The sequence below is a fragment of the Argiope bruennichi genome, chromosome X2 (genome assembly GCF_947563725.1).
Source record: "Argiope bruennichi chromosome X2, qqArgBrue1.1, whole genome shotgun sequence".
NCBI lineage: Eukaryota > Metazoa > Arthropoda > Arachnida > Araneae > Araneidae > Argiope > Argiope bruennichi.
In genome coordinates this window covers 20,819,632-20,834,534 of record NC_079163.1, presented here as the reverse complement: position 1 = coordinate 20,834,534, position 14,903 = coordinate 20,819,632, and the positions used below count along the sequence as shown (strand labels likewise).

General features: G+C 27.8%; 1 protein-coding gene across 1 annotated transcript in view; it reads right to left on the bottom strand.

The window, feature by feature from the left end:
* The window catches only part of LOC129959654 (CTD small phosphatase-like protein 2), a 46,428-nt gene that overhangs the window by 24,028 nt on the left and 7,497 nt on the right, over positions 1–14,903 (bottom strand). The window contains exons 2-5 of the mRNA XM_056072542.1: positions 12,846–12,965; positions 11,567–11,638; positions 10,249–10,336; positions 8,057–8,125 (exon numbers count right to left, since the gene is read on the bottom strand). Coding sequence (XP_055928517.1) covers positions 8,057–8,125; positions 10,249–10,336; positions 11,567–11,638; positions 12,846–12,950 — 334 coding nt within the window. The 5' untranslated portion in view covers positions 12,951–12,965. The remainder of the gene's footprint in view (positions 1–8,056; positions 8,126–10,248; positions 10,337–11,566; positions 11,639–12,845; positions 12,966–14,903) is intronic.

The window sequence follows — 14,903 nt, the reverse complement described above, 5'->3', positions numbered from 1 at the left end:
AATTGTTTTTGATTTGCAGGAAAAATACACAAATTTCGGAATGATTACATGAGGCAAAAGAAATAATCAAGTATTAATACATTCAAAGCAACACAGGTCTCCACAAATTTTGAAAGAAATATATTTAATAAAGCTGTTTGGAATCAAACCACATTTCTTCACTGGAAAATTCGTGCAATTTTTCCATTGCCGTTTTTTTTTTTTTTTTTTTTTTCCCTGCAGAATTTTGACTTAAAGCAAGAGTTTTTGTGTTGAGTTTCTTTGACAAATACCTTTGATATAATGCATATACATGAAACAACAAAAAATTTGTTTCTTCCCATCTAACAAATCCAGAAGAATATAAAATATGTTGAACTCTGGGTTTAACGAACAATTTGGAGCAAAAGTGAACCTGTAAAATACTGAATTCTGCCACAGAAAATACTTCAAGGAAGATACAAAGCTTGTGTTTGTGCTGTATAATAGAAATGTAAAATATATGATGTGCATATCATATTAATATGAAAAAAATTTACTAGCTTTTTTTTTTCTTTTCTTTTTTCAAAACGAAAAATACTATAAACGCAGTTTAAAATTTGTGTTGCAATTTGATATTTATTGTAATTTGTAATTTGAATATAAATTTTATCATTATTCAGTATTAATACCTTAAATATTTTTAAATACTGAAACATTCCATGTATTCTTCATCTCAATAAAACAGTATGAAAGAATAACTGATGCAATCATTTTTTTTGTACAATATTTTGTACTACATACAAATTCAAATATTGTGTCACACTTTGGTTTAAATAGGTGTTTCTCAAGTTTTCATTATTTAGAATTGAAAATAGAAACTTGATTGAAGTTAAACTGAGAATGGAAAAAAAAAATGTACTTATAGCATGCAAAAAAAAAGTCAATCCATCCGTCAACTTTTCCTTTAGGCTTTGAAAGCAAAACATCAGATAATTCAAGTGGTATACCCACAATTAAAAGAATGAATCTGCCCATGATTGATGGCGCTGCGTAACTGAGGATGCATAGAAGCACGAATTGCATCATTCTTTAGAGAGGTGGTCTGTACAGCCTTTTCCATATTGTCGCCTCTCTTAAGAGGCTAGTATAATAGAGAAATTACGAAGCGCTAGCTTACGGACAATTTTTCCATTGCCTTATTTTTCTGCATTTTCATCTTTATTTCAATTCTTGCTATCACATTTTAAATCAGTTTATTTGCTTAGTTAACAAAAAGATGCTAGAAAGAAATTCTATACCTATTTCAAAGGTATTGGTGCAGTTCCATGGCAGGAAGATATATGCTTACATAACTAAATATGCAATACATGTTAGAATGTTTAATCAGTACTTATATTAGATGAGAATAAATCGTCATTTTTCATAGTTGTTAGCACCTGTAACGAAATTCATTGTTACTGATTGTTGTAAAAAATAATACATCTCATTCACTTATATCTTTCAAATTACTTTTTCTTATTCTATTTCATAAAAATGTTTCATATTAAGTTAATATTTTTCTTTAATCAGTTATGATTTTACTTTACAATAAGTTGATTTTCATCTTCGGAATTTTTGATTTAATGATTACCTTTGCAGCTTGAAAAATATATACATATAACTATTGGAATACTTTTTAGTTGTAGTAATGTGTTTTTTTGTTGATTGATTTATTGTTTTTATTTGTATAATAATAATGTTTTAAGAATTTATACAACTAAAATTTTTTTGCAAACATGTCTCAGTTAACTCTCAGATATAATGCTTATGCAAAACTTCTTTCTTACAAACCAGAGTTTATGAAAAAATAATCGATTTGTTGCACACAAATAAAAATTTGTTATACTCGATGAAAATGTTATTTTTACAAACAAAAGCAATCTTTAATATAATATTTAAAATTTAGATAAAAACCTCTATGTTATATTTTTTAATGAGTGTTACATATTTAGTACCATAATGTTTTCCAGTTTCATAATACATACAACAAATGTTTTTTAATCAATTAATCAAAGTTTCACCATATAATACATTCTTTTTAACTTGAAGCAAATCTAACTGTTAGAATTTAAATAAAAAACAGAAAACAATTAGAATAATGAGTTATAACAGTATATAATTTTAATTTTAATTAAAACTAAGCACTGTTTTTCAAAAGAATCAAAATATCATAACTCATTTTATTCTTTAATGCATTTTTTTTGTATGTGTGCTAAGTATAAAAGGTATTTGGCAAACTGAACAGATCCACTCAGTATGTTTTGCATTTTGTGTGTGCATGTGTTGCAATTGGCACATATTCTTCTAAGGAACTTTCTAGCTGATGTATTACAAATAGTTCTTTTAGTAAATTTCTGAAGTATATGAAATACTTTTAAAAGGTGGTTCACAAAATAAATTGTCTTTTCTTCATTAAATGGCTTAAAAACGAAACTACCATGTTTTAAAGAGTTGAAAGGTTTCTTTCAAATCTCAAACTAAAAATATGTAAAAAAGAAAAAGGCAATTGGAATTTAGTAGGTTAATAGCTGTCAAGAAATTAACACAAATGAAAATGCATGAAAATAAGTAAAATTTAAATAAATTTTATTTAGCAGATTAAACCTTGATGGGATCTGACTCGTTCGCCAATGACCACACATAGCGTATCCGAGATCTGAATTCAAAAGACGGATGATATCCAATTTTCCGCGCCAGCGATGACGTCGATTTGGTCGAAAATGATCGGTTCTGTTTCGAAGGGCAAATATTTCGATGGGCATTTTCCGACTTGAGTGAAACTGACCGACATCTATTTCGGCGGTCAATAACGGGTTTACGACGGGCAAATTTAGAGATTGCCCTTGCTCGCCTTTCGTAATTTCTGAAGTGTACTAGGGTTCTTAGACTATAGATATAGATATAAACAGTACAAAATTAATAAAAATTGCATATTAAAATCTAAAAATACTTGCTGAATGAAGATTACTAAAACAATCAACAAAGAACTTGTCCACTAAAAATACAATCAAGTTAAATGAAAATGTGGATATCGTATCCAAAGTGAAGTCACAACAATTCAAATATTAAGCACACATACAATAAAATTAATACAGCATACCGTATTCTACAGATTTGTAAGGAATTAGCTCGGCATCTAAACAAAGTCCTAAATAAAATTACAAGATTAAAAAATTGCAAACATTTATTCTAATAAATAGGACTAATTTTCATGAATAGAGGAAATGATGACTCTGCAAAACCAATATTCTCAATCATAGATTAGATGAATATCATCATACCGATATTTCAGTAGTATAAAAGAATAAGATAAATTGTACTTCAATGATAAACAATTTTCAAGATTTCAATAATAATTTCAATTCAAGATTTCTCCTAATAAGCACAATTTTTTTTTTTAAGTCAACATAGAAATAAAGAAATCTTTTTTTTTTTAATTCTTAACACACACAAAGCACTTTTCTAACTCTGATGTAATTTCCATAAATCACACACATATGTGAACATAAATATTACAAGAATGCATTACGCACTGATTTAAATAAATGCCTTATCAAACAAACAGCACTTTTATAAACTTTGATTTCCTTCTTCACACAACACACGCACAAAAATAGCATAAATGCTACAACAATTTATTGACTATCTCTAGACTGTTTTAAGAAAATTAATTTTTGTTGTAATTCAAAAGTTCAAAATTTTTGTCAAGTTTATTTTTATTACACTGAAAATATCTATACACATTTTTGAAACAAAGAATACAGCGTTAAAATAATCTAACATGCTCTGATTGAGAAAATGTTTCATCTAATTAGCAAAGCTGAATTTAAACAGCATATGAAGGCTCAAGAACAACAGTTTTAGAATCCAAAATAATGTCAGTATGCAAAGCTAAAAGTAATAATAATAAAAAATAGCATATAATCTCTGTCACACACATACAATCTGATCAAAAGTAACTGGATGCTTTCAAAATTTCTTATTTTTCGGAATTTCTCCAAAAATCTAGACAAACGGCACTCGAATTACATCTATGAAAAGAATATGGATGAATTCACATTTTATAGTAAAAATGCGGACTCCTGAGAACAACCAGATATTCAAGAGAAAGGAAATAATTTGGGTCCACTCCTTTTCACAGAAAGCAGATAATAATTTGCAAGCATTTTTGTAAAAGTAGCATTATATTTGAGAAATAAAAATTATTTTAAAATTTCAAATTTTTCTACTTGCAACTTTTTGCTTATAACAGACATAATTTTGAACAAAATCATAAAGAATATTTACTATCAATATACTGTATTAAAAATAAGTACTTTGAATAGCATGGGTATCTTCAGTTAATTTGCTAATTTTTAACCGTGAATATGCAAAACATACCTCATAAGGATTCTTAAAATATATCAGCCAAATAAAATCTGAAATATTAAATTGTATTTTAAAAAATTCCTTCTAAACTGATTTCTGGCAAATTAAATAATGGCGCTCGATATGGATTTGACATATACTTTAAATGTTACCAAATAATAATACAAAAATTGTATTGATTTGGGCATCATTGGAAAGAGGAAAACATAAGGCGTAATGGCGCATTATAGATATAAAGAAAAGGAATTTTGGGGGCTGGCTGAGTTGGCGGCGTGCTCGGGAGGCAGCGTTAGATCGAGTTCATTGCAGCAGTTGTGGCATCAAGCACCAGCTTGAAACAAAGAAAAATGATGATGATATGCAAAACATACTATAGCAAACATGGCAGTTTCAAAGAAACACATATATGACAATTTATATACAAATTCCATTTGAATATAGTTAAGATTCAGAAAATGTAGTAAGCAAGTGCTCTCAAAGAAAAGTTAATGGTGAGGGACTTTCCAAAAATCAATATTTTTTAAACATAAATCTCCAAGTATCTAAATTGAGTTGTATTAAGACAAAAAATATGTTAAATACCCAAACATATTTTTTTTAATATATAACTTAAATTGCAGTAAGTTAGGAATCATACATAACAATTACAATATTTCTTTCAGTTGTAATAACATTAGAATCGAAACATAAGTTATTTGATATGCTCTACATAATTAAAAGTATCCAGATCATTTTAGGCAATGAGGAGTGGAATCAAATTACCAATGTTTTTCTGATTCGGTGAGAAGCTTGCACCATAACGAATTAAAAACATCTTTAAGTTTTACTTATTCTACAAATATAACTATTAGCAATAGGAAATGAGACAGTTTTTTACAGCAACGACATTTGTTATTCTATGAGGGAGACTATCCATTAATTTTTGGAATTGCATGTTTTTCCTGTAAAATAAAACTAATGAGAAATACCTCTGAAGTAGAGCATTGTGGTCTAGTTCAAATTCGATGTTTCAATTCATCTCACTAATGTCTGTGGCATCCACTTTATATTAATAATTTCTACACCATAACAGTAATTGTTGCATCAGAAGGGTAAAGCAAAACATAAATGTATCAGAATATTTTTCATTTATATAATGTAATCAAGTTATAATTCTAATGTTTGTGCAAATAAAGGGAATAATGTAATCGTTATTTAAAATATCTTATTTATTGTCATTTATGTTAGTACTAATTTTAGAAATAAGCAGGGATATTCAAATATTTTCGACCTTCATACATTAAATTTACATACTTGAAGGTAATTTTTTACGAATGAGTGTTTGTAAACACTAATTCATGAAAAATTTTATTAAATTTTGTACAGAGAAAAACTGAAATTTTGCCACTGCAATGTCAACATCTTCCTGAATCTTAACAGTATTCAAATGAAAAACTTTTATACAAATTCCCTATATATCTGGGTTTGAAATTGTGAAGCAAAAGATATGCTATGCCATATATTGATATAGAATATTTCACAATGTGCTAAATTTAAAAACAATTCATGTTATAAACTTAAAACGTGCATTATCACTATCAAGTTATAAGCATAAAACGTACAAAAAAATTGGATTTTTTAAAATAGATCTTAATTTTATGAATATGTGCTATTTTTACAATAATGCATGCAAATATTGTACACAACAAATGAAACGAGTGATTAAAATTTCAAATAATTAGTTACATTTTGAGAAATGTGGCACTCCCAGATAATTCCCTAATTCAATTTCTAATTAGCCTCTAAATACCTTATGACCTAATCTTCACAATAAAATGTAAGGTCGTGTAGAATTCTTTATATGGTTTCAATTCAAGGACAGTTCATCCAGCCTTTCTGAAGCAATTAAAAAAAAAACAATTTCAACAGTGGTTGGATACTTTAAATCAGTTATTGCATACATTATAAAGAATACATCCAATTAAATATGTCATTTTTATTTCTTTTTTATGTGATTATGAACTCTCACAATACTAACAGATTATTGGTTTATATACTCTTATAATAGCAAATTCAACCATTTTCAACATTTCTTTCTCCTCTAAAAAAGTGCAAATGCTATCTTTTTGCTATCAAAAAAGTGATAAATAAATTTCAAAGGTAGATGCTGAAATATGAATGACAATGAAAATGTAGAAAATTACAAAAGAAAAAAAAAAAAAAATTTCATCATGTATAAAGAGCAAAGCAGTTTGAATGCATCATCCGCACATCATCATCACACAAAAAAATCATACAAAACAAATACATTACCTAGGAACAGATTTTATAATCAAATTCTAATAATAACAAGCGTTCAATAGTAATCAATGAAATAAATACAAAAAAATACTGAAGTTATAGATTTCTTTTAAAAACAGAAAACTATTTATGCAAATGAGAGACAAAATTTCAGTTCATCATGCATAATTGTAGAATTAATGCTCACATTGACTTGTTTTTAATCAAAGAATTTGAAGGTTACCAAGAAACCTTTAAAAACAGCTTAATTCCATTTCTTGATGTTGTAGACGACCAAAACAACACTTTTTAGAAAAATAGGGCGTAACTTAGATTTCTATTATAAAATCTAGAGTTGTACCAGATACAAATGGTGGATAGAAATTTGGAAACACTCAGAGCATAAAACAAATAACTCAATAATATGACATGAACTGCTTTGGTATTCAGATCTGTTTTCAGTAGTTTAGGAATGAACAAATGGAGATCCTAAATACTCTGCTACATAAACCATTGATTCTATAATGATGAAGTTAGAGGGTATGCATGAACACTTGTCTCCAACAATAAGTACAAGGGAATCAATAATATTGAGATTGGGTGATTGTAGACTTCATGCTAGAATTAAAATTCCATCATGCTGCTTACATAATCAGTCCTCAAAAATGTGAATAGTGCAAACATGCATTTTATCATCTTATTAACACAGTATCATAATTAGAGAACAGAGTTTGTACTAAGGAATGAATATGGTTACTGAAAATATTTGTCCAGATTGATATTAGCTTGCATGGCAATAATGGGTCCAGTAGAATAAATACTATGATATGGCTACCAAAATAATGACTTATGTGCATAAATTAAGGCAAGTCTTTGGCAATACTTTTAATACATACACTCTAAATATCACTATTTTGAACATATTAAAAGTCATTTTTAGTTTCATCCTAAAATCTTTATAAGGACAGGTGTAAATCGCACATTTTGTAGCCTGAAAAAGCATTTTCCCATGAAAAGCAAAATATCTTGTTAAGGAAGAAAAACCCAGCTTAAGATTTCAATATAACCCTAGAATATTTTATCAAGCCATGGAAAAGTGATCTTAAGAAAACATTCTAAAAGGATATTATACAATTTCCGCTTTAAAATTGGACAAATTTTTCATTATATATAAATTTTTGATAAGCTGAATTTTCATGCACTTTCACATTAACATCCAATTAAATATATACATGCTATGGATTGCCTTTCATAGCTATTATAACTGTAATTTTTGTAATTGTATTTTGTTTCCTTGCATCACTTTTATTGGGACACACTAAAATTTGGTAAAGAACTATAATTACACAAATCAGGCTTTTCATGAAAAAACTCCCAATTTTTTTTCTCCTGTGTTTACTATAGATAGAGAGATATATACTAGACTCACCTTCCAAGAGGCAATATATTGGTGAAAATAAGACTCCATTAGTGTCTGTAAGTTCACATGGAGTTGTATCTGGATATAAAATATGCAAATGATCAAAATAAAACGTATTCAATTTATACTTAAATAAGAAATCAATTAAATAATTTGTTACACTGCTGGTAAGAACTAAATTTTAAACCAAAATTTTTATCAGATAAAATGAAGTAAAAGAAAGTTCTGTTTCACCATATATAAGTCAATTAACACAGTTTTAAAAGAGCAACATACAATAAAAATTAAATACATTTCAAATTCTCTGAATTATCATTTAACCTTTAAAAGTGTGCATAAAGCCATTAAATATAGTTGTAGGAGCATAATTAGTCAACATATTGTAAAAGAACATAAATCTCCTAAGTTAAATTTTCCAATACCTAAAATCCCCACTTTTATATTATATTATTATATAATAATAATAATATATATATATATATATATATATATTATTATATTATTATATTATATTATATATATTGAAATCAGTCACTACAAATAAGAAGGGAAGACATAAAACAAATTTTGAACTGAGGTGCTTCAACTTTCTTTAGAAAGTGCATCGAAATAGTTCAAAATAGTAAATTCTATCAGTTTGACATGGGAAAAAATCACATAAAAATGCAGAGGTTTGAAAAAGACACTACACAGAAACCTCCTAACACGCACAATCAGAGGATGAATGGTTAAAACAATGTTTGTTTCAAACCACAAATTTTATTCTAAGAAAAATTATTTTAAAAAAATTACCCAGCCAAACAAAGACAACATTAAGATGAAGAAATGTCAATATTTCAACAGCATATTTCATCATCACACCACTGAAGAGCGCCTACTAGCACAGAATATTATGACAGTATAGAAATCAATTAATATAATTACATATTAGTACATCTATTGCACTGCAACCTGATTGTTACTGAGAATCTCAAGTATATTCTAAAAATTTATTCTGTAATTAAATAAACAAAAAAGCAAGTTTCAATCTTAAAGGTATCATTTATGGATTTAAATACATATTTTCATAAAATAATAGAAAGATAGAACATGATTAAATGTTTATCTCTGGCAGGCATTCTTCATAACATTAGATCAATATTCAGCCAAAATTAATTTTTTATGAATCTAATCATGCAATATACTTAGCAAATGAATTAAATCAAAAACTTTTGAATGCATAATATTGCTTAAAATAAGATTATAAACATTAAATTTGTAACAAATGCTACTGAAATAATCTCAACATATGGCAGCTGTAAAGACTAAATGCCACATAAACAGCAATAATAATTGAGAAAAAAAAAAAAAAAAAAAAAAAAAAAAAACCTGAAAAGATAATTTTGTAGGAAGCTAAAAGATACAATGTTCTGAAATCTCAAAGTAGCTGATTAAATCCAAGTAGCTCCAAAGTAGCTTAAAATCCATGCAACAGTAAAATTGCACTAGAGTTTTTACATTTCATTCATCACAATTCTTGTTGGGGATTTACCTCCTCTTCAATAAGCCAAATGTTTGTCTAGTCCCTTTCCTTATCAATGTGACCTCACTACTTTACATTACAGAAAAAATGTCATTCGATTATTTTTATTTAAAAATATTATTTCTAGACAAATATGGATCATCACATAGAGCCTTAAACTGGCAACAGATGTAGAATAAATTGTTTTCAAGACTGAAGTCAACTGCTCTTCTTTTCAAATAAATCATTTCATCTTTTAAATTACCTTGTATTGTTGCTCAGCTAATGAGTCAGGCTAGTTAAATTTTCTGAACATTTCAACTAAACTTCAAGAGTTCTAAACAAGAAACTTTCAACATATCCCTATATATCCTAAAGCAAAAAATTTAAAAACTTACCTTTTCTAATTAAATTACTTCCCTCTCTTCTTCGACAACTAGAATTAACTTTTAAAAAAATATCACATGCACAACATCAATTGTTAATATATGAAAACAGCTTCTGAAAAGTCCTCACTGTTTTTGTATATTGTTTGCATGCTCCAAATAACAGGACAATATATGTAGCAAAATGCTCTATATGAGTTTTTAATGAAGCAAATATCTCATGGACAATTGACATGCATTAAACATCATGAATATCATAGCAAAATTTGGCTGAAACCAAAATTAGTCATTTAAAAACACAAAATACGAATTACCTGGTCCCAAAGATTCGTAGTCAGTAAACATATCTGATTTGCAATTTTTCTTATTTTTCCTTAATGACCGTGAACTTTTCTTTAACATCTAAAATTGGGAGGCAGAAAAAAATTATAAATGAGAAAGAAAACTTAAAAACAGTTCTTTATTCGATATGACAATACACACCAATTATACATCTAAACATTTCAGAACTGCAACATAAGATGTGCGAAGAGAATACAGACAATTTTGATATTTTAACAGGTTGTCGACCACTCATTCCAATCAGATTATTTAAATGTCTTGCAACAATAGTAATCATTGACTGCAATTGTGTTGCAGTTAATGCGATTTTAAAATATGAACATTTTAGATTTCACAGTAAAAAATAAGCATATTAAGAAAAGTTACTGTCATAAACAAAACTTTTTTTTTAGAATAATTTGACTGACCTTGTGAAAACCTAGCACCACTTTTATCCCTTAAAGAACAAGCACACAGAAAAGAAGGGTCTTTTATAAGGTTTTCATGACCAAATCGTTTACAACTCCAATTTAATAAGATGTATTGTTTGTTTTCGTTTGTAAGCGAATTGTTGAATTGAGTTGCTTTTGTTTACGATGAATATGTAAATTTTATAGTTATGATGTCCATAGTTAAAAAGGATTGTCTGTGACAACATGATCAATCACATTTAGCCACATGTTTTGTAAATATAGTACCAAATTAGATTTTTAAATTAAAAATGAATTAATGCAGAGGGCTGATATAATTTTATCTTATGTCCTGTTTATTTCAAGCTGAAATAAAGTGTTTTATTAAGTAGCAAGAGTTCCACCACTTATCTTCTATAAAACAAACCCAGAAATATTTTATCCTCACAATTACTAGCTGGATGCACGCACATACCCATATTCTTCTAATGGAAAAAAAAAGAGCAATAAACAAGAAAACATCACTGTGCCGTTAACTCACATGCACACCTTTAAAGAGCCGAAATTCCTAGATTGCTTATACCAACAGATCTATCAAATCTAGAACAGAAATTGATGACTCTACAGGAAGGACATATGCCACCTAAATTGACTGCTGTAAAATCTGTTGAAGTTTAGCACTGTTTAGTAGCATTTAAAAAATTGAAAGACAGTTTAACAGACAACTTTCAAATTACGAATGCAGGACATTGGTTACTAACAGGTTATACTTTCTCACTTTCACAATGCATATTTTATATTAGGTTGTTCCGAAGACAACTGCAGAGATGGTCATAATATTTTGGATCTTTAGAATATTATTTATCTAGAACCATACAAGATTAGAATTAATAATACTTACACTAATATCATCCGTTGAATTCAATCTGTGTGATCTTCTTCTAGCTGTTATGCTCTTTCTAATGGAAACAGCCTTAAAAAAGTTCAGTATTTCAGCAGTACATTTATTTGAATAATTATCTTAATTCACACAGGAAACTCAAATTATAAAATAAAAATCAGGTTATAATATAGAAGTATAAAAATTACCAATAATAAAGACATGCAATACAGATAATGACAGTACATTGATAGGGGGATATGATCCACCTTACTTTAACCAGCTCTCATTCATCATACACAGAAACTAAAAGTACCATTTTAAATGTAACAAGGCCTAATAAAAGTAATTAATGCATGAAATGTTCATAAGGGATTTTCTATGCACCTAAAATAGCACTAACTTCAATATTTCATATTGTAACACTTTTTTTTTTTTTACATGAGTAGACTCCTAATGGAAGTACAAATTTTGGTTTTCATACCATAATAACATAGGAATATATTTCCTGTAAAGGGGTCTTTCGATATTTACATACCAGTTTTTCTCAACCTGTAGGTAATAAAGCTTTTATTTTTAAGAAACTTTAAAAGCATCTTTAAAGTTATAACATTAGTTTTTTTTTTTTTTTTAATTATCACTTGGTGCATTACTGTGCTCAAATTTACTGAAAAATATTTGATTTCTGCCTATGAAAACAAATTAAGAATGTTGAAAGTTCTATTTAAAAATCACCCGAGCAAGAATCACCATTATGTTACAGGACTTATATTATAGCACACCACATTATCTCACAAGAATATAAAATAGTACAACATTTCCTTCAATAGTAACTACACTTGCTCCTTTAATTATAATAAAAAAAGAATGAAGCACATTCAATAAGAAATAGAAAGAAAGAATTTAAAATGTTACTGTAAAATATTAATAACACCATTTTCATTATAAGAAAAAGACAATTTCTAAATAAGAAAATAAAATAAAAAGCTAACATTAATTCTAAATATATTCTTTGTTTTATATCATTTAGAGCCTTTTAAATTTTCCCCATTCATTAGCTTCTTTTAAATCAATTGTATACATTTTATATATATATATATATATAGCTTACCATTTGGCTAAACTAAAAATGATTTTAATCAAAGAATTATCAAAAATGGAAATATTTTATTAATCAAATGTGTGATAAAAGTTTGCATGGCACTTGATAGATTCTGAACCTATAGTTTAAGAAGCCCTGATCTAATTCAAGTACATAATTGCATGCAAAAATAATTTAAAAGTAATACTATTTCCTTACATTATGCTTGTTTGATTCCTGTGTACTTATTCCCATAATTCTGGAGTTAACAGTTGTAAATGCTTTTGAATTTTTATATTGCCTTGTACTTCTTCTTACAGGCATGACAAAACTGAAAACCTGCAAATAAAAATGTCTATTTCACACTCATAAATACAAACTTAAAATACTACGTTCATGAGTTTAAAATGTATGCATATAATAGCAGCAGAGCAGATAAAGTAAATATGCATGACTATTGATAACATAAATGAGTAAAACAATCACTATATTCAACTTAAATTTAACTCATATTTAAAAAATTTAGGTAAATGCTCGAAAAACTCTCAGCAATAATCTAAATTAACTAATTACAGAAAAGAAAAAGCAATCTATATTGTTAATAAAATTAAAGAATTTTCTATACATAAATTTCTGAATGAAATACAATGACTTTCACAATATTTAACCATATATGAAGCTAATATTCTGGATTTGATAACATTCAGCTGTAAATAATATGTAATATAATAATATTTAATATTAATTAAATATTTATTATCAAATTAAAAAAAACACTTTTATACTGGAGATTTTTAAGGAATGTACACCAATCTATATGTTTTGGTTGCTTACTTACTTTTCTCCTGTATGCTTACACAATACAGCACAATTTGTAATTAGATCGAGTATACAATTTGAAGCAGTTCCCCTTGACTGGTTTGACCCAAATTTGATACAAATATATTATTTTGAAGTTATCAGAATCAGAAATATGGATATACATTCTGCCTATGCATCCAAATATAACTGATACTTTCCTGAGGAAAAACTGCTCTAGTAACAAGGTAAATATAGCTGTGCTGCCTCATAGATAAAACCACTACCACCCAAATACTATTTAGAACACAAGGCCGATAAAAGTTATTAAATAAAAACTCGAAATTGATTAAAAGTTTTTAAATTTTTAAAATGCAACACAAAATCTACTCAAAGACTTAAAAAAAAAAAAAAAATGCCTTGAACCATCAGGTTAAGTCCAAGTTTGGATTTTGGATGAGCAACCAAATTCAAAATAACCATTTTGTGAAAGTAAAATGAAATGTATTTCAATCTGATATGTTTGACAGACCTTAGATATAATGGCTCATTGCCAATCACAATCCACTTACTTATTAAAAAGTCTATATTGATAGAATGAAAAGTATTCAAGGTAGTCAACAGGTTCAAATAAGAGCCCTCATGACCTAGTAATAACTTGCTGAAAAATTCTAGATAACGACCTTGCCTTCAGCGAATTTTCTCACTGACTTTGCTATTTTTCCATCATGTCTGCATTTCAGTTCCAATTTGATGCTGGATATTGAAATTTTTTCAATATGATTCATGAATTCTCTTCATCATTTGATCCGCCATTTTGCTCATATAGACAAGAAACTGATTAAACTTAACATCTACTTTAGATCTCAGTAATTTCTTGATCACTACCATAAATGAATGTATTGAAATGTTCAAGTACTATTAATAGAGATTTCGAATTATAAATCTTCTAAGTACAAATCACAATTTCCTCCACAGCTCTCAGGATTGTAAACATCTTCTAAGAAAAGACACTAATTTGATTATTTAGTCTTGTTTCAATTGTCCATTCGACATTATCAACATCAAAATATATCATTCCACATCAAACTGTTTTTTAATTTAGAACCTTCCAAGAAAATCTCCCCCCTGGTTCTACCAGTCTTCATTTTAAACTACTCTCAAGGAGAAGGGTCATATTTGTTCATAATATTAATCTCATCTAGTTGATATGCATAGAACTTATTTCAATGGCAATTCCTCTCTTAAACAGATTATATTTAACTTCATTTAAGGCAATGTCCAAAGGAATAGATACTGTCAGGACCTGAAAGCTTTTGAAGAGACCATCCCATATGTTTTTGCTATTTTGCAAAATGCAATAATTTTGATATTAGGAGGATATACTAAATTTCATTATCCAGGCTGTTGTGCTTTCCAAGTTTACATCCATACCAACCATAAAATGAAATGATAACCAACCCTCTCAATAGATTTCAT